Here is a 27,240-nt window from a genome sequence, read left to right as displayed (position 1 = left end):
GATATATATGTAGAAATATATATAGACAGAAATATATATATATAGAGAGAGAGATTTTATATATATATATATAAAGACAGATAAAATTTAAAATAATCAAACCAAACCAAAAAAAAAAAAAAAAAAAACCTTGAAATCTTTTTTTGTTGTCGAATAATAATAGGCTGCAATTCAGAAATTGAAGCCTAAAAGTTTTCTTTTTCCCACCCTCCCCCCATTGTGTAATTCCCTCAGGGAGCAAATCAGCAGGTGCTGAATTAGGGAGTGTATATACCTTTGTTCAGAAACTATTACACTGGAGCTACTTCACTGTTTTTTGATATAAGCTCTATCTACAGTTAGTTTAGCATAGGTATACAAAATTAAGAAATGAGTTGTCAAGAGGAAAACATAGATAAATAGAGAAGGGCCCAATCAGAAAAAACTCTATGCTGCCTATTATAGCAAGACATACTCTGCCTACGTATAATGTACTGCCCTGGAGACCCAGTCCCTTGCCACCACCAAGGAGTAGTATTTTCCATCCTGCCTTATATTAAAGATTACACCTGTTGATTGCTTCAGCAATAAGCAAACTATATTAGTTTGACATTGTATATTAAATGATATTTGCAACCGGATCATTTGTTGGACTACACATTCTCACTGTTTTTATACTCCTTTGATTGTTTTATGAAATCTGTACTGGTATTGAAAATATAATACTCTGGGGAAAATATGACAGTTATGATTATCATATAAGTAGAACTTTACTAATTTGGAAAAATGGAAGTGAGAAGGCCATGTGACTTGATGACGAATCGGAATCAGGGCCTGCTTTAAAGGACATATAAGCACATACTGCTCCCAAAGAGACTCCCAGAAAGGTCCAACTGGGCTTGTCCTAATAAGCATAGAAGAATCACTTAGCCTTCTACAGGAAGTATCTGCAATTAGATAATGCTAAAATGTTTTTTAAAGTACTTGCAGGAAGTTTGCTCTTTTGTAAATAGCCTACCTCCTCTGTAATCTTAAACTCTCAAATATGTGTATAGCATACTTTGTCAAACTAGTACAAATACTTCTGCTCATCTTTTTCCTGAATTATGGTGCATTACAAAATCAGGATGATTTACTATGATTCCATGATGATTTTTACTTTATATTGATAATATGCTAGATAAAGCACTTAAGAGGCTTTGAAACATACGGAGTATATGTTTTGTTTCCTTTTTCACATATCAGAAAAAGAGACACAGAGATCGAATACCTTGCTGGGGAAAAAAAATGAAGATCTAATAACGATTATAGATCAAAGATTCCTGTCTGTTGTTTCATAACTAAGTTTTCAACAACTAAGCAGGGGATAGCCATTCGATAAGGCATTTTACAAGTGTCTTTTATAGCTGAGGAATATAAAATAGATGAAAGTATTGTCCTTACCATGCCCTTAAAATGCAAAAAATAAGCACTTATTTAATATGTTATATTAATTATATTATTACAATATAATACCTTTATTTAAAATTAGAGGTGAATTAAAAAGCATAGATATCTCTTATTCATAAGATTTTGTTTACCCTCTCAAGTTCTTACATGGTGTTGAGTGTTTCTGAGCCTGTTTTCTCTCTTTCCAGCGACAGCCGTCTCCAGTGAACAGAATCCTGTTATTATAATTGCCGTGGTGGCTGTGGCAGGGACCATCATTTTGGTGTTCATGGTCTTTGGCTTCATCATTGGAAGAAGGTGGAACACAAATTTGTTCTAATCTTTACCACAGAATGTGTTGATTTTACAGAATTATGTCAGCCTATTACTTACTATTTAGTGTATTAGAATGTTAGTAAGTAAATGCAAACACCCTTTGTCTGATATGAAATATTAAAGGTCAATAAATTTCCCTTCTCCCAAGGTCAAAATACAGTGTGAGCTTAATCATTCACTGCCTTTAGTTTAAGAGCAATGAGTGTTGTAATTTCTATTGGGTGTATTTTTATTCGTTACTTTTAGTTAGGTTTTCATCATAAATATAGGAGATAGCTGGGAAAAGGTGTATGCATTTAGTTACTGGTCAGTGGAGACCATTTAGAATCCATTGTTGTCGCTGTTGTTTTTCAGAGGAAAAAAAAAAAAGCAAATATTCACTCACTGATAAATCTAAATCTATGAAGTATGTTCCTTCTACATTATCTCACACAAAGACTTTATATTCTATCAATTTTTTAATCATATGAGTTACTACATTACTATCAATGAGTTCGTAACTATGGACAGGAATATTTTGTATTTTGTTTATTGCTCTAACTAGCATGTTGTCAAAGAATTAAGGTATGTTATATTGAATTTTAAATATATAAAGTAAGATCATTGATTGAGATCATCACAAATCTGATTTTTTTCTAGGCATTGTGGTTATAGCAAAGCTGACCAAGAAGGGGATGAAGAGCTTTACTTTCATTGTAAGTGTTTGGCTTTTCTTTATTATTATGTACCCCAATTAATACAGGCACCTGGTTGTTAGCATCGGTATGAATAAATTCCTAATGTCTCATGCTTCAAAGTACGTAATGAGGTCAAAATGTTGCTTTAAAGCATTTGAACAAGATATTTAGAATGAAAATCATATGATGTGAATTTTAAAAACATAAAATAGATTGAGAAATGTAATCTCTCACAAGAAATTTTAATACTACTGCAGGATATTTAGCTGCTTTTATGTCACGATTTTTCCTTTTGCAAACTTTGCCCCAGTGTTTCATACCATTCTAACAAAAATCCATTACAAGTTGCATGGCCTGTATTCTAGCTAAGGAATTCATTTAGAAGTAGAAGGGCAGAGCCTTGTTTTCCCACCCAATGAGTGATGCTACCATGAAAGACAAAGCTATGGAGCCTCTTTCTCTTCAGCTACTATACATTGTCTGTCGGATAGATAGTTCCCCTGATATCAATTTCCTAATAATAGGATTCAACCCTCCACTGTTTTTCTGTGGATTTGGGTTACCTGATTCTTAAAAGTTGATTTTAGAAATCATATTCAGAAGAGATCTTTGGAAACCAAAGAAAATAGATGCCCCTCTGCATTAATCGTATTCCTGTTGCAATGTGGATAGCCAGGACAAAAATTGAGAGCTATGCAAATAAATGTTATTACTTCATGCAGCCAAAGTAAAAACCTCACGATCATATGATTTGAGTTCGGACAATTAATGATGTTCTTATCCAAACCCATTGTTTTTATTGTTAATTCTTGCAAATATTAAAAGACAATTGTATTTATTATTTTTCTTGGTAGCATAATATTTGCTAAAATTTCTCATGGATAGATAGATTTCCTAATTGACCTAAGAATTACATCGATCATTGTGTTATTTATCAAATTACTTTGTCAGTATCTAAGAAGATATTGTCATGTACCCATCCGAAAGTCACAAAAATGTATAAACATCAATCAAGAAAATGTGTGGTTTAAAGACACAAATTGTGAGCACTGTTATTATCGTTACTATTATTATCAGTGATGAGATACACAGAAAAAATGGAGGTTACATTTTTTTCTCTTTCACAACATGAGAGAATATTTGTAACACTTTCCCAACGGGAAGGAGCAAATCGAAACATGAATGCCTAAAATTTATATCTAGTTTAAAATGTGTCTAGACGAGTAACCTCTAGTTCCTAAAATGCCCAATTCTACCCATTTTATGAATAATTTGATGACAGAATCTTTTACCTTCATCAGTATGTCACTTTTCTTTCCTTTACTGAGTATATCTGAGACATCCCCAAATTATCAAATACATTTTAGCTTATTTGCTTTTAGCTTTCAGGTTAATGCAGAAGGTAAATTGAAACATGGCTTATCTAAAACATGTTGTATAGCCTTATGCTAAATTGTCATCAACTCAGTTTTAATATTTTGATACCATTTGCTTTTTTTACATTTGACATCAATTTTGTAATCAGAGAAAAATAGAGCTGCATGTCTTACTTGCTGACATAGACAAGATAAACTTGATATATAAAAACAGTTTTCATCTCCAGAACAAAATATCAATGGTGGTTTTAAGATATTTAACACTCATGAGAAATGTAAATGAGATATTAAAACACAAAAAAGCTCGTACTCTTAAATTAAGAGAAGCAACAAACCAGACTATTCAGAAATTATGTTAATGTTTTCCTTATTTTAAAACATCCATTTTTAAATGAATAATGAAAAACTAAAGTGCACTTAACAATATCCTATCGTGGTAAATGCTTGACATTTTCGAATCACCTTTTTTACAGAGATATCTTTTCTTGTCATTTGATGAGTACCAGGCATTTTATTTGATTTTTATAGCTGTATCTACAATACGTAAAGTACAAAGCTATGGTCACCAGCTATTTACAAGTTGGTGTCCTTTTATTTTGTTAGCATACAGACAATTTTCTTAGGTGCTAAGACACCAGATTGAATTTTTACAGAAACATGAAAGCAACCATTTAACTAGCTTTTAGAGCACTGCATTTAATAGAATGTCCAGTCATTTGTATCATGCGCCCTCAATTCTCCATGGCCCCAAGTGCTACATTTAAAGACATAAACACAATAGAGAAGTTTAGTGAAGCAATTCCAATTTACATTTTGTTTCCTCCTACCATTTCTTCCAACAATGTCTTTGAATCCAAGCTGGGCAGTATTTCATGTTTTTATGCCAAAATTGCTCTGGCCTGTCAAAATGTTTTATGACAGCTTGAATAAAGAACCATCAGAGACCCATTTGAGATGCAGAAGGTTACCTCCAATCTAGCTCCCTTATCACAAAACAAAACCAAAAAAACAAAGAAAGAAAGAAAGAATAAACAGGGAGAAGATGGCTCATTCTCCATCTGCCTGCCAATCTAGGAGGTTAACCTATTGTTTTCTTCCCTTCTCTCTTTTTCTCTTCCCCCCCTCTTCCCTGTACTCCTTCTTCTCTCTTTTCTCTTTCTATCCCCTCTCTCTTTTCTTCTTGTGTTTTTTTTTTTCATGTTCAGCTTTAGTAACAAATGAGCATCTGTCAGTTTTATAAACTGCAACAATAATTGTTTAAGACAATCAATTTTGGATAAACAATCAACTACAGCAGAATAAATCAAGATTTTTTAATCCCATTTTCTTTAGACATTCTGCTTCTTTTTGTTTGTTATGTGTTTATTTTTTAAATATAATTTTAACTGAATGTGATGACATAGCACAGTTAGGCTGCAGTGTAATACATAAAGAAATATATTGTTCTCAAAATAGTAAGATTTAATGAAAAGATTGTTCAGTGGCTTTGTTAAAAACAATAAAGTTTTTTTAAGGATATAGTGTAATTCTTTTATTGCATTAATATAACCAAATATATGCCTATCTATCTTATCTTTGTCTTTAACCAAATGATTAGATTTGGAATACATTATTGTAATTGAATTTGATTTAAAGTTGACTTAGCATTATCTGTTACCTGCATGCTTCTGGGTGCATTTTAAGAAGATTTTAACTTTTAAGATGATTCTATGTTGTTTGAATTTTGACTACCTTTTCTGAGGCATATCGGCTACCTCCTTCCAGAGCCTTATAATTGAAAGTTCATATAAACCATTCCTCTTTCAAATTGCTGTCATACATGGTTAGCAGATCCCAGGAATATTGTAAATTTTCTAACTTTACTCTGCATTTTGTACATCTGGCCTCTACTGCCCTTCAAGGTGAAGATGAAACTGTGTCTTTAGTAAATTTCTCTCTGATTCTGTGATAGCAGTCCGTCACATCTTGTACTAATTTTATGTATATGTCAACGGTGGTTGGTCTTTAAGAAAATAAATCAAAAGAATAAGTAAGATGTCTAAATGTTTTTAATATTGCTGTCAGTGTAGTAGACTACCTGTAAATGAAATGTCTTCTTTTCCCAGTGTATTAATTTGATTGATTGACTGACTGATAGATTTACAAATGTGTTTCGAAGTCCATTACAAACCTCAATATGGCTTGAACTATGCCACGATAGCAGTGAATTTAATTAAACCTCCAGTCTGATAAGAGTCATGTCAGAGAATTTTGGTGATGTCTTTTGTTGATTTACTGGAAAAGCAATTCAGTTAGTAACCTATGAGCTGGATCCTATGTTACCTATAGAAGCTTGCAGATAATACCTATACGCCAACAGACTGAAGTAGTCTGTTAAAACTGCTGTGACTCAGGTGATGTGGAAGCAAGTTCACTGTTCCAAGGAGCACTCTGCATAATGAAATTCCTGGGCTGACTGCACAATAAGTGCTTTGCTTCATCACAGTCATGCTTTCTTACATCATTACAGTTAAATTTCCAGGCACCAAAACCTACATTGACCCTGAAACCTATGAGGACCCAAATAGAGCTGTCCATCAATTCGCCAAGGAGCTAGATGCCTCCTGTATTAAAATTGAGCGTGTGATTGGTGCAGGTAAGGCTGTTGTAGCTTCCTTGTTCAGCTGTTCCATTTAGCCAGGATCGAAAGTCATACATCATAATGACAAGCAAATAATTATACCTCAAGTATAGAACTTTTGCATTTACCTGAACTGTTGGAAGCAATGAGGCTGTACTTGTTTATGAGAGCTCAAAAAAAAAAAAAAAAAAAGTGAAAAAGAAGCAAATGGCACAGAAAACCTGTGTATCTTTTGTCTTCTGTTGGATTTTTAAGATATTGTTCTACTGGAAGCTACTTCATGATAGTTCTGGCCTGTTGTTTAGAAAATGACTTAGTAATTTATTTTTTTAATTAGAATGTTCCAGAATTTTGCTGGAATATACATTTCCTCTTACTTGATTTACCATCTTCTTGCTGGGCTTCCATTTTTATCTTTTTCTCATGTATTTGTAGGTATCGGTTAGCTGTTTCATTCCATGCAGAAAACTAATTCGTGTTACTTATTTAAAAGGAATATTATTTCCTATGTATACAACATATTTTCATAGTAATTATACATGTTGGACCCAACTCCCTTATGTTTAGCAGTCAGGGTGTATTCGAATTCCAGACTTTTGAATCTTTAAAAAATATTTGCTTCTCAAACAGTAAAAACAATAGCAATATTCAGAATTTGCAACTGTGCCCTTCTGCTTTAATCACCAGTGTACATTATATACTGTACTTCAAATCTAAATGCTTTTTTCTTAAAAAGTTTGCGTTAATCCAGTTAAAAAATAGTGGTTGGTATAACAGATAGTTTAGCAAAGCCTAACAGTATTTTTAGAATTATGCATTTACTTTGCAAGAAGAAATATTTTTGAAATTAAAATACACTTGCCTGTTCTATTACTTCAGGAGAATTTGGAGAAGTCTGCAGTGGTCGTTTGAAACTTCCAGGGAAAAGAGATGTTGCAGTAGCCATAAAAACCCTCAAAGTTGGTTACACAGAAAAACAAAGGAGAGACTTTTTATGTGAAGCAAGCATCATGGGGCAGTTTGACCACCCAAATGTTGTCCATTTGGAAGGGGTGGTTACAAGAGGTAGATACTGATATATTTCATTTGTCACGTGGACTGTCAGAAATTAGTGTTATTTTGTACCTAAACAAAAAAACAAGTCATGAATATATTGCATATTCTAAACAAATGTTTTTTCTTGGTATATAATGGACTACTTCTTCTTTTATGTTACTACCGCTGAAAGAAATCAGGATAAATGAAGACAGGATGAGAATTAAAGAATAAATCTGATAGACAGATGGAGTGACCGATACTTTCATTCAGCTTCAATAGCCATAAAAGTGATATGCTTTAGTCTTTACACTTTATATCAAGTGTCATTTTTTCTGAGTTTTGTTCAGAGATCAGGACTCAGAAGAACACACTGACTTTGTTCTTTAACTTTGTGAATCATAACCGTCTTCCAGACAGACTTCCAAACAGACTCTGAGTTTAGCGGCAGTACTGGGGACATTAGAAACACTCACAGCTCACCCATTCAGCCTTTCAGAAGAGCACCACGTATTTTATCAAGGGTGAGAATGGGAATAAGCCTGAAGTTTAGGTTATGGTTCCTGAAGCAATGCTTTTTTTCTTATATAAATATATATATGTATATGTATGTGTGTGTGTATTTTTTTTTTTTTAATTTTAGGGAAACCAGTCATGATAGTAATAGAATTCATGGAAAATGGAGCCCTTGATGCATTTCTCAGGGTAAGTAACAAAATTATCCTCTCGTTCTAAATATACTATCCATACTACCACTATAATAATTTGATTTTTTTACAGTATAAAATGTAAACATTATAAACTTTAACAAATCAGAAAATTGCCTTTAAAAAGGCAGATTAGATTAAAGATCAGAGTCCTAGTCTGGAATGAACTAGAATCCTTTAGAGCACTTAAGTGATACATTGTGATTTAAACAATAGTACTCATTAATACAGTCTCTCAAGTACAGAGGATACCGACAAGAAGCCCTTTAATTTGAGTACATGTTGTAGAGTAACATTTTACTTTTCAGTACAAAGAGGTAATACAGAGAAGACTACAAAGTGAGATAACCATTCAATATCAGCATGACGATCCCAATTCTGCTCTGTGGAACCATTTCTATCATATTTCTATGTGAACACTGAACGTAAAAGATAGAATTACTAACATTTTGCAAATTAATAATATGTGATTATTTTTGTAATACATTCTAAATATATAAACATACATATTTTTGCTCTGAGACTTTTCACCTAAGAATATAAACACATGTTAACATTTTTCCAAATGGAGAGGAGAAAATAGTCTAAAGAATAAGAAAACATATGGTTTTATCATATGTAATCTGTAATGATACATTCAACTTAAATTATAAACAGAAGATTTAGAGAAATTTTTATTTCTGTATCTTTATGATATGCATAACTATCAATTCTTTGGAATAAAGCATCACCTAGCAAGTTTATCAACTCAAACCAATATCCTCATGCAACATATTTACAATTCAGTTGGAGAAATCTGCGAATTAAAAATGGCTTGGAGGAGTTTCTGGGTGGCTCAGTCGGTTAAGCACTGGCCTTCGGCTTGGGTCATGATCCCAGGGTCCTGGGATCCAGCCCCACATCGGGCTCTCTGCTCATCGGGGAGCCTGCTTCTCCCTCTCCCTCTCCCTCTGCCTGCCACTCTGCCTACTTGTGCTCTCTTTCTGTCAAATAAATAAATAAAATCTTAAAAAATAAATGGCTTAGAAATAGATGGTGGCCAGTCTGGTTGCAAAGAGCTCTCAATCCCATTTTCTAGTGCATCTGTTTTAGAGAATCTTTTTTGCAAGTAATGTTCCCACCAACAGCAAAACAAGGAAAAATACAAAATGAGAACAAAGTCAGCCAGGATAACCATTTTCTACTTCTTAGTTTATCTTCATCTTCAATAAAAAACTTTCTCCTTTCCCTTTTTTATCATCTGGAGAAAAAAATCTTAATATATGTGTCTCTATCCCTTTATATATTTCTAGATTATTTATATAATTTTTAGCAGGTGGAAAAAAACACATAGTTGTCTAACTTTGACTCAAAAATCAGTGTATACTTTTGGATCTGCATAACCTGACAGTATTTTTAATCAATACGAATAACATATCAATCTAAATCACTCAATGATTACCAAAACTCTATTTTGTATTATTTGAAGGCCAGTTGAATCAGCACCTGTTTTGTTTTTCACAAATGTCTATATTATATAGAAAATTAGTTAATAATTCCTATTATACTATAGTAAATGACTAGTGTGCAGATAGTTTTCATGGCAATTTTTTCCCCTTTGAAAGTACAGTAAAGGACTTTTATTCTTGTCTTCCTGTAGAAACACGATGGGCAATTTACCGTCATTCAGTTAGTAGGAATGCTGAGAGGAATTGCTGCTGGAATGAGATATTTGGCTGATATGGGATATGTTCACAGGGACCTTGCAGCTCGCAATATTCTTGTCAACAGCAATCTTGTTTGTAAAGTGTCAGATTTCGGCCTGTCTCGGGTTATAGAGGACGATCCAGAAGCTGTCTATACGACAACTGTAAGAAAAAGTCTCTTACCGTACCTCTTTGTCTTCCTAAGGTTTTCCTACCAAGAAAGCAAGACTTAATATGAAACTAAACAGTAGAAAAGAGGCAAATTGATCTCAGACTTTTGTTGCTGTTTTTTCCTTTTAGAAGAATCATTGCTGCTTTTCCACTCTAGGTATAGACTAAGAGAAGAAGTAAGATAAAAATGGCAACATGCTTGTCTTATATCAGGGTGTTCATATACATTTTATACAGTTTTATACAATAACATCTAGTTGCAAGCTCTCGTAATTGTAGCAGAGAAATATAATCCCATTTTAAATAAAGATTTTAGAAGAATATTAACTATGCTAATTCTTACAACTTTTGTGAGATTAGAAAAAAAGGAAAATATATGAGGATTTAGTTAAATTCCACATATTTCATTTCATTTTCAGGGTTATGTTGCCTAATTTGTCATTGTCTTTTGACTAGACTCTTGCCCTAAGACCACCTAAGGGCCCATTAAATTTAGTTGCCTTAAAAATGAAAACTTGTGGGGCGCCTGGGTGGCTCAGTTGGTTAAGCGACTGCCTTCGGCTCAGGTCATGATCCCAGGGTCCTGGGATCGAGTCCCACATCGGGCTCCCTGCTCTGCGGGAAGCCTGCTTCTCCCTCTCCCACTCCCCCTGCTTGTGTTCCCTCTCTCGCTGTGTCTCTCTCTGTCAAATAAATAAATAAAAAATCTTTAAAAAAAAATGAAAACTTGTAATGGCATTTTAAAAACAGATTAGTAGGTTTAAATACACTTAGAGAGATTCAAGATGGATAGATGGGATACTGCTGAATTGTTAACCAAATATACAAGTGTTTAACTGTAGCTTTATAGTTCTGCTATAAATGATTTATAAGTTATTATGCATATTTAAAATTCCAATTTCTTTTTATAACAGGGTGGAAAAATTCCAGTAAGGTGGACAGCACCTGAAGCCATCCAATACCGGAAATTCACATCAGCCAGTGATGTATGGAGCTATGGAATAGTCATGTGGGAAGTTATGTCTTATGGAGAAAGACCTTATTGGGACATGTCAAATCAAGATGTAGGTGTTATGCTAGTTAAACAAAAAGGAATTCATATATTAATACTCATTGTTATTGGAACATGTAGGTAATGGCTCATAAGAAACGTTTATAGAATTAGAAAAATATGATTGCTGAGTTTTCATAGTTATTCCCACAAAAATTACCATAAATTAGTGGTTCAATTAATTTCATTTTGAAGAATTGCTTTTTCTTTTTTCTCTCTCAAATCCTCTCGATGTAATAGAAGCGTACAAAAGATATGTCCTCCTAGTAAAGATAATGATGCAATGATGCTGTGCTTGCACCACTATAGTGGGAAAGTCACATGAGTAAAAGAATCATTTGCAGAGAGGAGGGGAAGGAAGGCTGTGTTTTGTCTTCAAAGCTTATCTTTCTTTTTCTTTTAATGTCCTGAGAAAATGGATTTAAATTATCTATTGTTGGTTGATTTGATTAAATTTTAATTTCATGAGACAAACTAGATGTTATGATCAGTATTGGTAAGGGTTTTGTAGTGATATTTTAGAATGTAATCACAATGGGAGTATGTTTGGAAACTCCTAAAAAATTAGCCCTTAATTAAATATGCATCTTGATACACACTAAGGCATAAAACATGCTGTTAGCCTTTGAGAAAAGAAGTTGATGGCAGTTCTTGGGAGCATACATCTCACACCAAGAGACCACTTATGAAATAATATAGCATAAGTGCAAGTGAATATTTGCTTCTGTTAGGTTGAATTTTATGAAATTGGCATTTGTGTAGGTCAGAAACTTTCAAATACTGGCAGATTCATATAGTTCAACTTACTGAAAATGTGAGTGAAATTTAGATAAAAGTAGAGCAAGTGTAAAACCTAGGAAAATATCCTGGATTTGAACTGGAAATCTGAGAAGATTTTGGTTCATAACTAATGAGAAAATTTTCCAAGGGGGCACATTGAACAGTCCAGAAGCAAAAGCTTAGCAAAGTGTGTAGAGATGAACCAAATATACTCCCTATCCTAGAACACAGATGTGCACATTGGTAGTGATTTGATATGCAGATTAAGTTGGGGCAAATTGATGAAAGGCTTTATGAAGGAGTTTGGAAATGGTACAAATGCATGTTCTTGACGAGTAAAGAAGTAAGTGGTGCTTGAGGAAAGTCTGTATTGCCATTTAAAGGAATATGACCAGCAAACTGGAATACTGAATTCTTGAAGTATTATAAACATGGACAGCAATAGAAGCTGACTAAAGTTAAAAATTGAGTTATTTTTCAAAAAGAGGTCACAAACATTGTTATATCAAATCAGTATTGGGGGTTTAATTTTAGAATTTACCGTATCAAATTCCTAAAACTTGTAAATAGTTATTTTTCGACAACTAAAGTCAGATCGTTTGTTGGTAAGGTTGAACAAGTTTCTGAATTAGTTGAAAAGCTCAGAGCCTCAAGAGGTGGAGCTTTTAAGTCATCTAAATGCTTTGGTGCTTTGAACTGAGATATGACATGAAACTCTTTTGTTTTTTTGGTTTGGGTTTTTTGTTTTTCAAAGATAAAAGTCTAAATGATGCATCCGTTTGACAGAGGCAAAGTTGTTAATATTTGACAGGACTCAGTGTCAAGGATTCCATGGACCGTCAAAATGTGGGCAAACAAATCCTTGGGGCAGAGAAAGAGAAATATTTACATTCCCTAGACACTCGCTGGAGTTTCATTTCTTTTGACACCTTCCTTCTGTACTAGATTCAAACATAAAGGGAATGACAGGAATATAAGATGACTTAAATTCAAAGTTCACTGAACTTCCAAAAAACAAGTAATAGAAATGGTTAAGAAGAAAAAAAATCTTCAATTTTAATTTTTAGAATTCCTTAGATATTGTTTTTCCTGAAAATGAAATGTCAAAAATATATAATTAGTGTATCAAGAATTAATAAATATTTTTACTGATCAAATGAAATTATGTCTACAAGGACATTTGCTTCTGTCCTAGAACATTTAGCACTATCTTTCTTCTTTTTTTGTAATTTTGAAGGTCTGAATTATAAATTCAGACACAAGTTTCTATAATGGTAAGAGGTTACCCACACAGTTGTTTTTATGGTGAAATTTATATTAATATTCTTCTTATAGAATAATACTTATTATTTTATACTTATGTTGTTAAAGTGCTATTTGAGCAACTACATGTTTAAGTTTCAAAATGCAAATGGTGAAAAAAATGAATAGTTCAAAATAATGAATTTCATTCTGGCAAAAAACTCTCTAGATAAAAGCTTCTTTACTTGAAGTCTCTGGTAGGAGTTCATGGAGAGACTTAAGAGATCTGACAACCTCCAGTGCATATGGAAATCTTGTGCATGTGTGAATAGATTGTGTTTTCTGGGAAGTTTGCTTTCAACAGATCTAACCAGATATTATTATTTTTAATTAGTTTAGATCGATTTATTAAGTGAATTAACTAACTTTACGTTGTTCAGATTTAGTTGCTAGGAATTTGTCAGGGATTTTAGAAAGCCTTCACATTTCAAGTGCCTTGGATTTTAAGACTTTTCATAAGACACCGTGAGAAACATGTAAATTAATGGTTATGTTGGTAAGCAAGTCCACAAAACTCCAGGCTGATGCTGAATAAAGGGAGGTTTCTGTGATCACTCTGAACAGACCAGGAGTATTATAGAAGTCAGTAAGGTAGATAGTTTCCAGAAGGCTTTATTTGCATGCTAGGCAGGGCAGTGAGCAAGAAAAACTTGGGAAAAGATAGTATGCGTGTGGCTGATGATATCCACATCCAAACAGGTTATCGCTTAATTAACACTTGAACGGATTCTTACTGTATTTTCATGTATGTATAACTTTCTTGAATTTTCACTGCAATGGGAGCAGTTAGAATTTAGTTATTTGCTATTAAAATTGAGGGTGAGCTTCCCAAATAAATTTCTAATTTTCTTTCTTCTTTTTTTTTTTTCTTAAAAATCTGCAGATGTTTGGCCCTTTCTGTAATGGCCTTTCAAAGAAAAATCTTTATGTATGTAAATTCAGTCAAACATAATGAATATTACAGAAATTGAAAATACTCTTAGCATTCACAGTAGCTATTTTAAATTAAATGTGTGTCTTAATTAGTTCAAATAAAACTTTTACCCTCAAATTTTGAAATTTTGAAATTCTTTATATAGATTATATTTTTTCTGTTTATAGTACTCAACAAAGTCATTTCTTCTCACTTTAAGCTAGACCAATAAATTGTTAGTTAAACTGACAGGTAGTCATAAGGATGATAAAAACAAATTTCCATAAAGTTAAATTATTAAAATGTTTCACTAAAGGACATTTTAAGAGCTTCAAAAATATAATACACTTTAACTAAATTTAACCTCAGTTAAATTGTGAGCCCTGTTTTTTTTCCTTTTAAAAACCACCACTGGTTTATGACTTCGTATTTTTTATATTATGATAGAAACAAAATTGTGATTTTTTGGGGGGGGTAAAACTTTGCCATAATCCCATATATGTGGTCCAAAATATTTAATTGCATAAAATGTGGGTTATATATTATTGTGAGGTTAATGCAATGGAAATGAGCATGAGCAAAAAGCAGAAGTCAATCATGTTAGATCCCATTTTGAGTTATTACAGGCCCATTATCAAGGGGTCTTTCTGTATTCCTTTTTCTCTTAATTACAATGATCATACTATAATAATACTCAAACACTTTGCAGCAAGCAACTCTTGTTTTTATTTCTAAGTATTTCTTTACAGTATATACCAAAGAAGTGCCTCCTATATAAATGTCATTTACCAAAGTCACTTCCTATTAATCTGGGACCTATCTAGAATTAGAAATTGCTTAACGTTTTTCTGTTTTCTTTGACTTTTATTAGAATATTAAGGCTAGATCTGGATGGTCAAATCCCTGTCCAAGGGGCTTCTGGTAATTTCGAAGAAGGTGTCTTAAATGAATTTTGTGAATAATTACATAATGCTCTAAGTAAAGTGTAGGTTCAACTGTTTTACCTGTGTGCCTTGTTGTTTCCAAGAATGTATAACTATTTTCGGAAAGTACTTTTTACATTCCCAACTGGAAATGAAATGCAGCTAACCAAATAAAAACTGTAGAACCTCTAGATTCCGTTTGTGCCTGAATCATCCCCCATCGGCAGGTTTACCCTCAGAGGGTCTGTATACCTTGGATTATGCCGACCTGTGCTCTATAGAAGCTGAAGTTTCCCTGCAATTCTCTCTAGTGCTCCTAGAGGTAGGTGCATGATTCCTAATGGGAAATTTAGGGTCCCAAAGTCCATTCCCAATCCAGAGGATCTTTTATTTTAAATGCTGTCCTTAGCTGCTCTTCCTTAAAAAGTTCGTAAACCACTGTATCTTTGAAAGTCAGAAGTTTAATTTTGTGCTGAGATAAATGTTTCCCTGCTGTAATAATAGGAATCATGAAATTCCTATAATGTAATAGGAGAAACCGCAGAGGGTTCATTAACTCATTCCTATGAGTCATTTAATGGTACTATGTTCATTGGCACAAAGACTTAAGAATATATTGTGTTCAGTGATGAAGAATTCTAAATGTTTTTATGAAGGCTTAGAGAGCTGCTGAAGAGTTCTAATGTCAGGAGGATCAGGATAAGATTTAGATTTACATTTTATTATTTTTTAATTTTTAAGTAATTGCTATACCTAATGTGGGGCTCGAATTTACATCTCCAAGATCAAGAGTCTCATGCTCCACCGATTGAGCCATCCAGGGACCCCTAGATTTGCATTTTTAAAGATTATTTACAGGGCCAGAAAAATGGAAAGATCACTCTACGTGCCTTGTTCCTTTCTGGACATCTGAAGACAAACTACAAGCAGGGAGATTGGTTAGAAGGTGGTTCAAAATAATAAGGACTGCACTAATGTTATGAGGATGGGGGTGGAGTCCTGTCAAATCAGAAAGATACTGCTTATGTTCAAATACAAGCAACCTCAAATATAAGGAAAGCTACTCTTTTCCCAGTTAAAAAAAAAAAATGCCTCCCGATTGTTTATTATTGGTCATTTTGAATATATAAATTTTTAGAAGTTGTCGATTTACTTATTCACAACTTAAGCCACTGTTTAAATAACTTAACCTCGCTTTCCAAAGTACAAGTAAATGATGTGTAGGACGTACAATGTAGTAATCAGGCAGGAATTTCAGCTGAGGATTTTCTCTTGCAGTACTTTTCAAAAACTATTATAATTAAGTTAATCTATTTACCTTTTAAATTTTATCAATTTGCATACGTAGATTTTTCCTAAAGTGTACTTTTTTTTCTTTTCTTATATGAAGAATTTTCTGTAAAAATTGTTGATGCCAGCTACTTTATTCATCCCAGTCGGCAACCTTTTACATTTCAATGTGCTATTCTTGAATGTCAACAAGCATCTTAGGGATATGTTTCCCTATAAATATTAAGTTAATCAACATTTCTTAAAGCCAGCATTTTGGGGCGCCTGGGTGGCTCAGTTGTTAAGCGTCTGCCTTCGGCTCAGGTCATGATCCCAGGGTCCTGGGATCGAGTCCCACATCGGGTTCCCTCCTCGGCGGGAAGCCTGCTCTCCCTCTCCCACTCCCACTGCTTGTGTTCCTGCTCTCGCTATCTCTGTCTCTGTCAAATAAATAAATAAAATCTTTAAAAAAAAAAAATGTCTGCCTACATTTGGCTTTATTTTCTTCAAAAATTCAAGGTTACATTTGTTTTTTTCCAGAGTCATTTTTTTGTTTTGTTTTGCATTTCTACTGCCATTATGTCAGTCAGTATCAAAAAGGATTTGTTAATCCCCCTTGATGTTAATGTTTTACAAGTTCTTTTTTTTTTTTTTAATTTTATTTATTTAACACTTAACGACTGAGCCACCCAGGCGCCCCTGTTTTACAAGTTCTTATTTGTGTTGCTTGCCTTCTTAATTATTTTCCTGTGCTTCTCCAATTGTAGCAATTTCTGATTTTTAAGATCTATTTTTGCTCTCCATATAAATAAAAAGAAACAAGTCTGAATAAGTAGCTTTCAGACTTTTTGATTGCCATGTACCCATGTCTTTGGAGACTTATTTTTCATGAACATTCAAAGCTACTGATGCAGTGTCTCAGGCTGCTATTAGATGTAAATACAAAGTGATGTGCTGCTAAGACTTGAACAACCAGCACTCTGAGTGGGAAAGCCCTAATTTCTAACCTTTCCCAATTTCCGGGTGTAACCCTTTCCATGGCCCCTTCCCAAGACTGATTTCAGTCTGCCAGTGTGAGGTCACTAAACTTGGAGTTGGAAAATGGTACAGTCACCTTCATGTATATTACTTGTCCCAGCACACCACTATATATTATAATCCTATACATTTCCAAATAGGTAGGCTCCATATTATTTAAAATAATAGTGTGCTTGGTAATATTTTCTATCATAGCACATTCACATATTTTGAGATTTTGTTGGAAAGTGTCATTTGAGCCCCACAAAAAGTGACACTTGGTGGGGGGCAGTTCTGGGTAACTCAGACCTTCCTCTTACAACTAATAGAATTCATACATCCCTAGACAAATATGTACATGTACAGCCATATGCAAGTAAAATGGTTTCATAACATACTCCTTTTCAAAACCTCTGGGATGACATGAAAATTTTTCCATCTCTTGCACCCCGGGTGACCTTAATCGCTGCTCCTAATTACTGAGTCAACTAAGAACTGTCATGATATCGTGCTCTTCATGCACCCCTTAATAACACATTTGAATGTTCATGGGTGTTCAGGAAAACAATAAGCAAGTCTTTTGCAAAACTTCAAAGGACGCTTCACTCTTATCTAGATAAATCACTTTGCCTACTAGACAATGCATGTTACTATAATTGAACCTCAATCAATAATATTTTTAATGTCCCTTTGGCTATTAGGTTATAAAAGCAATAGAAGAAGGTTATCGTTTACCAGCACCCATGGACTGCCCGGCTGGTCTTCATCAATTGATGCTGGATTGTTGGCAAAAGGAACGTGCGGAAAGGCCAAAGTTTGAACAGATAGTTGGAATTCTAGACAAAATGATTCGAAACCCAAATAGTCTGAAAATGCCCCTGGGAACTTGTAGTAGGTAAGAAATACCAAGGGAATGGAATCTAGGGGACATTCAAATACTCACTTGAGCCATTTATCTCCTCAGTCCTAACCCACTGGCAAGTTGACATTTGTGTTAAACTATAAACCAATGTGAAACTTATTGTGTTCACAGAAGTTTTTGATTTCTTTTCAGATGGCTTACCTTAATTAAATTAGTGTTTAACGAGAGCTGTTATTATTGCCTTTTGGTTTTCTTAAAAGTTATGGCAGCTTCACTGGCTGGCATTTTTAGAAGACTTTCCAAACTGGAATTTAGTGATTAGGTGGCATTTCACATTTTCAAGTCAGTATTATTGTTATGTGGGTCTTTATCACTATATTATCACTTTATTATTTTTGTATGCCGTATTTTTTTTGCTTTGAGTCATTTAGTAAAATGACTCTGTGAAGTTAAAGTTAATGACGGTAGCTCAGTATGGGATGAAAGAGGCTTACCCATTAAAAGGAGTCCAAAACACTCCATCCATTCTCTGCCCGTGGCTTGCCCTGTTGTGAGGCTTACTAGAAATCTTTCCACTCCAGCGGCCAGGTACACCTGACGTTCGCTGGGCCCCGGCAGAGGTGTCTGAGCTCACTAGGCGCTAGCCAGGCTGCCGTCAGTAAGGCGAAGCAGCGTTCTCAATAGCATCACTTAGTCGAAACGAGTTAGTCCACAGTTAAATGTGCTTCCTTTATTCCCAGTTGCTCTTGGTGAAGCAAATGAACAAATACATATGGACTGATTCCAAATACTGTTGGCTGTACTTTTTAAAAATGTGTGGAAGACACATCTGGTGGTCGTCAAATCTAAATACAATGTAAATTTCGGAGTTCGTAGTTACCGGGCAACCTTTAGATTTGTATAGATTTGTCTGTTTATCTGTTACTGTAACACCCATTAGAATATGTCATTTTATTCTTTATACCCTTATTTTTGTACGGGCCAAGACATTCTTTCTTTAGTAGTTCATGAAAAAAAAAAATTTGCTTTTCTGTTTTCATTTGTATCTAGGCCAATAAGTCCTCTTTTGGATCAAAACACTCCTGACTTCACTACCTTCTGTTCAGTTGGAGAATGGCTACAAGCTATTAAGATGGAAAGGTATAAAGATAACTTCACAGCAGCTGGCTACAACTCCCTTGAATCAGTGGCCAGGATGACTATTGAGTAAGTTGAAACTCTCAAAATTCTATTTAAGCCTATGTTATGTACAATCCAAGCTTTATATCTGCCATGTATTAAAGAGAGGTAAACCACAGAATCAAGGAGAAAATCATCGCTTTAGTAAGTGCCTACTATGTGCCAGGTGTTGTGCTAAATAGACCTTTGAACTTACAGTAAATTTTTAAACTCTCACACCAATAATTTTAAGTCAGTAGTTTTATACACAACAAGGCACAGGCTCAGAGAATGTAAGTATTTCCCCAAAACTGACTCAACTAGTAAGTGGTAGCTCATTTGTCTCCATTGCCAGTGTACTAAACACCATGCCATGAACCTTCTTTCCTTAACCCTGTATCATTTAGGTGCCTATTCATTAAAGAGATTCTCTCCATTGCAAAGGAGGATTTCTTTCCCCATGTTTGTATGACATTAAAAACTCAAAGCTTCATACCCAATGCCAAATGCATTATGACATCCAATAGGATTACTTTCTGAAGAGGTCCAAAGCAGCTTAATTCAATTAACTGTAACTAAGAGTTTAGCTTATGTTTTGGAAGGTGTGTGATTGACTCATTTTTTTTTTTTTTTAACCTGAAGAATGACCTCATAAAACAACTTTGGAAATTGCCATTAACTGGAAGTGAAAAGAACTAAATTTTCCTTTCTGGCTCCCTCACTGATTATGTGGTCTTAGGAAATCCACTTAGTATCTCCGAACATCAGCTTCTTTGGCTGCAACATACGTCTCACGGGCAATGAAGTTCCTCTGGGTCAATGTGTTTGAAAATGGGAAACAGTTTTCAAAGTTCTATTAGCAGATCCAGCTTAGGTACTGTTGTGCAAAGGGTTTTACATTTCTCAGCTGAGAAGGCCGGCAGTCAGCTTCCCTCTCCTGGCACGTCAGGAGGTGGCATCTCCGTGAAGTTAAGCGTGTGCGTGCCATCTTGTTTGGTTTCCTTCTAGTCACCACATGGGAGAGCTAGCATAAGTATACCTCATCTCTCCAAAGCAATCTACTTCCCTGAAAAACTAGGATCCTCAAAGTCTTATTAGACCATGATTATGAAATACTACGCTATGGTACTGTTGCTATATTTTAGCCTCTTGCAAATACCTAAGCTCAATCTTCCTGGCTATTAGGAAAAGTAAAAGTACATACACAGACACAGTTAGTTGATGTCACATTTAAGCTATTAAACATAGTATTGCACATTTTAGAAAGTGATTTTTTTTTTCCTAAAATGTAGTCAAATGATCAAACTGAACCGGAGTTGAGTATACAACCAATAATATGCTCAGGATTACCACATAATAATGAAACTCAGTATAAATCTTTTGGTGATGGTCGAAGATTCTTGATTTACTAGAACCCAAAATGCTTACATTTGTACTCTATCTATTGTAACCATTAAAAATTTTAAACTTCACTTAGGTTCAAGAATACCTTTCAAATAACATTTCCTGATCTTACCTTAAGTTAAGAATAATTTTAAGACTTTGATTAATTTTGTATACAAAATTTCATATCAGTTTAAAAATAACTTATGGCAAATTGAGAGCCTGAGCAGTTAGGTTCTTGGGAAGTAGCACGCTGGTGAAGTTTGCCAGTCTGACCCACTGCAAGAATGTGATCTTTAATACCCAAACCACTAAGATAAGATCTATTTGCCTAAGATAAACAGATGACTTAATTCAAGAGCTGATGACAGTTGAGTGCCAAATAAATCCTTTGTAAGGTAACTACCAAAATACATTTGTCTTTTTCAGAGATGTGATGAGTTTAGGGATCACACTGGTTGGCCATCAGAAGAAAATCATGAGCAGCATTCAGACTATGAGAGCACAAATGCTTCATTTACATGGAACTGGCATCCAAGTGTGATAAGCATTTCTCCCTCATGAGGGAGATTATGGACTGCAAGAGAACAGTACTGGCCTTCGGTATATGCATAAGAATGCTGCTAGAAGACAGTTGATGTCCTGGGTCCTTCCTACAGTGAAGAGAAGATTTAAGAAGCACCTATAGACTTGAACTCCTAAGTGCCACCAGAATCTATAAAAAGGGAATTTAGGATCCACCACTGGTGGCCAGGAAAACAGCAGTGACAATAAACAAAGTACTACCTGAAAACATCCAAACACCTTGAGCTCTCTAACCTCCTTTTTATCTTATAGACTTTTTAAAATGTACATAAAGAATTTAAGAAAGAATATATTTGTCAAATAAAATCATGATCTTATTGTTAAAATCAATGAAATATTTTCCTTAAATATGTGATTTCAGATGATTCCTTTTTAAAATCATTTGTGTTTATTCTTCATAAGGACTTTGTTTTAGAAAGTTGTTTATAGCTTTGGACCTTTTTAGTGTTAATCTATGACACATTACTACACTGGGTACCTTTGAAAGAATCTCAAATTAAAAAAAAAAAACACATAGCATGATTGAAGATATATCTCTGTCAGAACATTGGTATCCTTTTTGTGCTATTTTACTTTGTTTAATCAGTGCTGTTTTGATATTGTTTGCTAATTGGCAGGTAGTCGAGAAAATGCAAGTTGCCAAGAGCTCTGGTATTTTTTAAAAAGAAATTTTTTTGTAAAGATCAGACAACACACTATCTTTTCAATGAAAAAAGCAATAATGATCCATAAATACTATAAGGCACTTTTAACAGATTGTTTATAGAGTGATTTTACTAGACAGAATTTAATAAAAAAAACACACAAATTGTAGGTTTATGAGTACAAAAAAAATTGAGGCACTTCATCTAAAGAGTGTTGGTGAAGGCAAGTCTCTGAGAGCAAGAACTATCCAGTGTTATCTAAAATTTAATCCGAGCACATCGAGGTCTTTTCCAATATTGAGACATTAGGAAATTTAGGAGAAATAGTTGACGTATATTTTATATCCTATTCTGTTTAATGCAGTCCAAAAGCTAAAAGAAAGAAGTAAGTTTTATATTAGAACTCTGAAGCAGGAGAAAAGGGGCAGTTCACGTTTTCACCTTTCAAAAACAAATCGGCTGCACAGAATATCACCACTGCAGTGTTTAAAAAGTCTTTTATTTGTGAACGCTGATGTCAGAAGCTTATTAAATGAAAGAACTCTTTTTACTGTGTAAGGAAAAGGTGAAGGATCTGGCTTTTTTTTTTTAAGCTTTATTTATTAAACCATATTATTTGATTACTGTGTTAGAATTTCATAAGCAATAATTAAATGTGTCTTTATAGATATTTCAGGAATGTATACATATTGTGAGTAATGCTTTCAAAGTTACGAAAATCATGAACTACCCCAGAATTGAACTGTTGTACTTCCAAAGAGAATTGGGCTGTTTATAATGATTTTAATAGAGAAAGATCCCAGGGATCGGTCATAATTGGTCTTGTTTGATAATGTGGGCATCCACAAACAAACAAATAACAGAAACAAAAACCTGTAAATGTTCCTTTGTAAAACTTGTAAATTTTATTTATACTGTCTTGTTTTGTACACACATTTCTCTGTAGTGGGCTCTGAATACATTGAAAATGCACTATATTTTTCTATTTTACTTGCAGAGCATCACAAAAGAACAGGTATTTTCAGTGCTACATAATGTGTTTTCCCACATTTAGGACCAAAGATGGCTATAGAAAAACTCAAATGGATTGCTTCCCAAACCCCTCCCCACCCTTTTTTTTTCTTTTAAATCACTGTACAGTGTTATTTGATATTTTAATTTATTTTTCGATTGACTAGAAAAATCACTTTAATTTCACTAAAATGCTTTTTGTCCCTAAAGAAAAATAATCTGTAAGATAATTTTAATTAGCATAATACAGTCACCTAGACACTTCCATTTGTAATCTTTGTAACAGACTGTAAATATATTTTTGGAACTATAACACAATGTGCTTGAGGGTTATTTTTCAGTGTCTGCAGTGTATTCAGTGTTTATACTAAGTACAGCACTTTACAATCCTAATCAGTAGCATTGGCCTTTGAGAGAATGAGTGAAAGAGTTTGAGTGAGTGTTCCTAATTCCGTTTGGATTCTAAACTCACTAGTAATGAAGTTCTTTTCCTGTTCATAGCTTAAGGTGCTTATTTTTTCTATTAAAATTAAATTAACAAAAAGCCATTCTAGAAATAGAAGACATAGTATGGTACATGCAAGTGGTGTCTTTCCTGCTTTTTTCTAGCACTAGATTTATAGTTGAGTAGTCTTTCTTGAGTAGAAGGGCAGAATAAAAGTTTTTTTTGAGTTTTTTTTCAAAAATAACTTTTTTCTTCAGCAATATACCTCATCTGCCTTAAATTTTTTACAGCTCTTTACAGGGAAAGGGGAGTAGGGATGGGAAAGACACACAGCACAATAGGAAGTGTATGAATACATCACTCTCTCGTTCGTAGGTTTCTTTTCCCAACCAACATTATGATTTTGAAATACATGTATGTGAAACAAATATTCAGAGAAAAAGAATTAACATTGTAATGCTGATTGTATTACTCTCTTCCAGAAAGAGATGAAATGGTACAACGATAAGAATGTACAACTTGCACCTTGAAATCATTTTTTGATAAATTAGTGCTCAGGGGAGGAAAGGTAGAAAAAGCGAACGTCAAAAATAGAAGTCAAAAATTATAAAAATGCAAAAGGAAATGGCCTCCTTGCTTTAACAGAGCCACCTTTTTTAGAATGCTGTCTTCACACTTGACTTGTGTTTTGCATTCAGTACTGAAATAAAAGTAACTTTTATTACATCTGAATCTAACATTTTCTCAGCAATCGATCTGGGCCTTGTTTACTCGAACCGGTGGTTTATGCTTGTCAGAGCACTATTAGTTGAATCATATTGTATACTTATGTAATCTACATTAGCTAGTACTATTTAGGACTATATTTTAATTGCTCCTCTTATCCGTGTTTTTAAGACAATTAAAATGGTGTAATTCACCTCTTTTTTTTTTTTTTTAATTTTAGGTAATGCTGATATTCTCCCTTTTGTTTCCTGAGTGGCCAGAACAGTGCTACTCGCTGATGTGCATGTTCAAATAAATTACTGATGTGTATTTTTTTTTTTTTTGCTCTATGTGGAGAAATCATGGGGAACTTGGGGCGAGATGTGCTTTTTGTTGGTTGAATTTATCCCTCCTTGCCTAAGAATTACTACAGGGGTCATCCTTTTATAAGGACAAACTGCTTTTGAACAGTGTCTTCAATGTATCAAGCACAAATAACTCTTTCTTCAACACGAATCATAAGTCTCTTTTTACCAGCTTAAAATAATAAACGAGTCTATTAGACAATGTAAAGAAAATCCTGTCTCCAATCATTGGCGGGTTCCTTTATGTCCCTTACTCATTTATTTTCTTACACAATATCATGAAAGGAGATGTCTAGAGTAAAGGTTTCATTGAAATATTTCAGTGGACCAATCAGAATACAAAGAAAATTAATAGCTACTGATTCCCTTCATCCTTTTGCACAGTGACTTAATTCCACTCTAATTATTACAGAATAACAAGTTAAGACTGTATCTTCAAAGAGCCCTACTATCAAACATTTTAGTTAAAACCTTCATTGTTCTTTCTTTCTTTTTTTTTTTTTAAACTGCAACTACATGGTACTAACAAGGATATTTGCGTGTGAAAGGAAATATTTTGTCATCAGACCCTGACAAATAATTTAGACATTTGATATAAAATGGCAACTTGGGGAGTTTTGGAATTTAAGATGCTACAGGATGCAAATAGAGGATCCAGAGCAAATGGAAAAGGTGATAAACCGGTGGTCTGATTGGGTTATTTGCCATTGACCCTGACTCAGTGATCATTCCATCCCTTGTGATGACAAGGCTCAGCCTAAGCTGAGCCAAAACACAAAGTTTAATCTTGAAGTCTTAGCTATCCCTGGCTATTCTATAGACAATGCTCTTGTGAAGTTCACACGGTGACAATTATATAGCTCAAAACACTGATGGGCAGTGACATGATCTCTTAAAGGACTGGATTCGTAAGCAGTACAAAAATATGCTATCCTACCAGCACGCGTTTCCCTGCAAAATTGTAAAGCTATTAAAGACACACAAGTTCCATCACTAGGTAAGAAATAGATTTGAAACTCATGGTGATCGTCAGTAACAATTTTTTTGTTGTTGTTGAAACACTTCTAACTCCTCCTTTTACCATTTGTTTTACATCATTAGCTGCAATGAAAACTCAGTTTTGAGGAAAGCTGCTGAAAGGAAGACGCGTAAAGCAAAAAGGTGATCAAATTCCTGAATGCAAAAGATCATTAACTAACTCCTGATACTAACAAATGAGAAAAGACAGTGCATGGTGACTGGCAAAGGTTCAAGCTGCCCTGAGGGGAACGCCATCCTCTTGGCTTATTGTCAGTGTCCCTTCAATACCCCTTACCTCGCTGCTCTTCCTGCTCCGGCTAGTACATCTCAGCTTGAAGAATACGGGCAGGAGAATATAATATTTCAACAGGAATGCTTCTGTGAGCCTCATCAGAGTTAAGTGCTGTAAGGGGATATTTTTTTCAAGTTCAGTGATTGAGTGTAATTAAATCTATAATTAAACAATAAAAGACATCTTCTGATTGACCTTGAGGTTAAAATAAATTTAATTAATTGATCTAATTTAATTGGACCTATTGCACAAAGTTTGGTAGGTAGCAATAAGTAGCTCTAGTGTTCTGTGGGTATGTAACAGCACTAGGAATTCTTTACGTGTGTTAACAGTAGTAAGGATTTCCAAATTTCCAGCTTTTGATGATTTGGAGATCGTAGCAAGTGAGGTGTTGTCTTTTTGAAGCCTCCATAAATAGCAAATAAAGCTCAATCAGATATAACCTGCAGTATATGTATCATCATTTCAAATATCCCAGGTTTCTACTGCTGAAAATAATTCTTGTTTCCTTTTTGAAATTCACAGCCTTTAATTAAGTATATTTGTGGATTTTATATCTAAATGAAGAATGCACAATATATTTTTAAATGGGTGGTTATTCATAGATCTTAATTAAAGATGCTCATGCACACATTTGTTTTTTAAGTAATGTTGGGTCTAGCATAGTAGGGAACAAACCCATACCATTCAAATCTCACCATTCCACTATGTAACCAAAGCTAATTAAAGACAATGACTGGGCAACAAACGCTAGTAAAACAAATAGAGAAAACTAGACTATATATGTAGAACGACTGTTCAGATAAGTCACATGCTCTTAAAAATATTTTGCAATGCATAGCAATGAGGCAAACAACTCAAGAATGCTTTTTAAGGGGCGCCTGGGTGGCTCAGTTAAGCGCCTGCCTTTGGCTCAGGTCATGATCCCAGGGTCCTGCTCAGGAACCTGCTTCTCCCTCTCCCTCTGCCTGCCACTCCCCTTGCTTGTGCTCTTTCCCTCTCTCTCTCTCTCTCTCTCTGTAAAGTAAATAAATAAAGTCTTAAAAAAAAGAGAGAGAATGCTTTTTAAAAGTGAAGTGAATTTGCAGACACTTCCTGCATTGCTAGGATAGACTCTGAGGCAAATGAAAAAAGAAAGTCGTAAATTTAACCTGATATCCCTCTGTCCATTTGCTAGAGAGGCGCACACTGCTAACATTAAAACCCGGACAGAATACGAGGCTAAAATTTGCTCTTTCCAGAGGGAAGAGACCCACACGTTTCTTCAGCTCTGACGTTTGGACAAGTGTTTTCAAGGCTCTACTGGGCAGGGGATCTGCTGGTCATGCATTATTGTAATTCTATGTTTTCACTAGATCTTTGTTAATCACACACTGAGCTCCATGTGTATTGACCAGAACCCGACTTAACAGAAAAAACAACAACAAAAAACAACAGGACCTGATGCCACAAACAGACCTGCTGAGCTCTACCTGACAAATGCACTGGAGTTAACACATGG

General features: G+C 34.3%; 1 protein-coding gene across 1 annotated transcript in view; it reads left to right on the top strand.

Annotated features, from left to right (window-relative positions):
• Positions 1–24,614, top strand: part of EPHA7 (EPH receptor A7) — a 165,644-nt gene extending 141,030 nt beyond the window's left edge. The window contains exons 8-17 of the mRNA XM_045867237.3: positions 1,617–1,725; positions 2,383–2,438; positions 6,306–6,431; positions 7,296–7,481; positions 8,095–8,156; positions 9,798–10,007; positions 10,929–11,078; positions 17,971–18,164; positions 19,182–19,337; positions 21,102–24,614. Of these exons, the coding sequence (XP_045723193.2) occupies positions 1,617–1,725; positions 2,383–2,438; positions 6,306–6,431; positions 7,296–7,481; positions 8,095–8,156; positions 9,798–10,007; positions 10,929–11,078; positions 17,971–18,164; positions 19,182–19,337; positions 21,102–21,216 (1,364 nt within the window). The 3' untranslated portion in view covers positions 21,217–24,614. The remainder of the gene's footprint in view (positions 1–1,616; positions 1,726–2,382; positions 2,439–6,305; positions 6,432–7,295; positions 7,482–8,094; positions 8,157–9,797; positions 10,008–10,928; positions 11,079–17,970; positions 18,165–19,181; positions 19,338–21,101) is intronic.
• The last annotated feature ends 2,626 nt before the right edge of the window (positions 24,615–27,240 follow it).

The sequence above is a fragment of the Mirounga angustirostris genome, unplaced genomic scaffold, assembly GCF_029215605.1.
Source record: "Mirounga angustirostris isolate CCGP_5_RB_7025 unplaced genomic scaffold, mMirAng1.0.hap1 SCAF_8, whole genome shotgun sequence".
NCBI lineage: Eukaryota > Metazoa > Chordata > Mammalia > Carnivora > Phocidae > Mirounga > Mirounga angustirostris.
The sequence above is the reverse complement of the archived record's forward strand: the minus strand, read 5'-3'. Positions and strand labels throughout refer to the sequence as shown.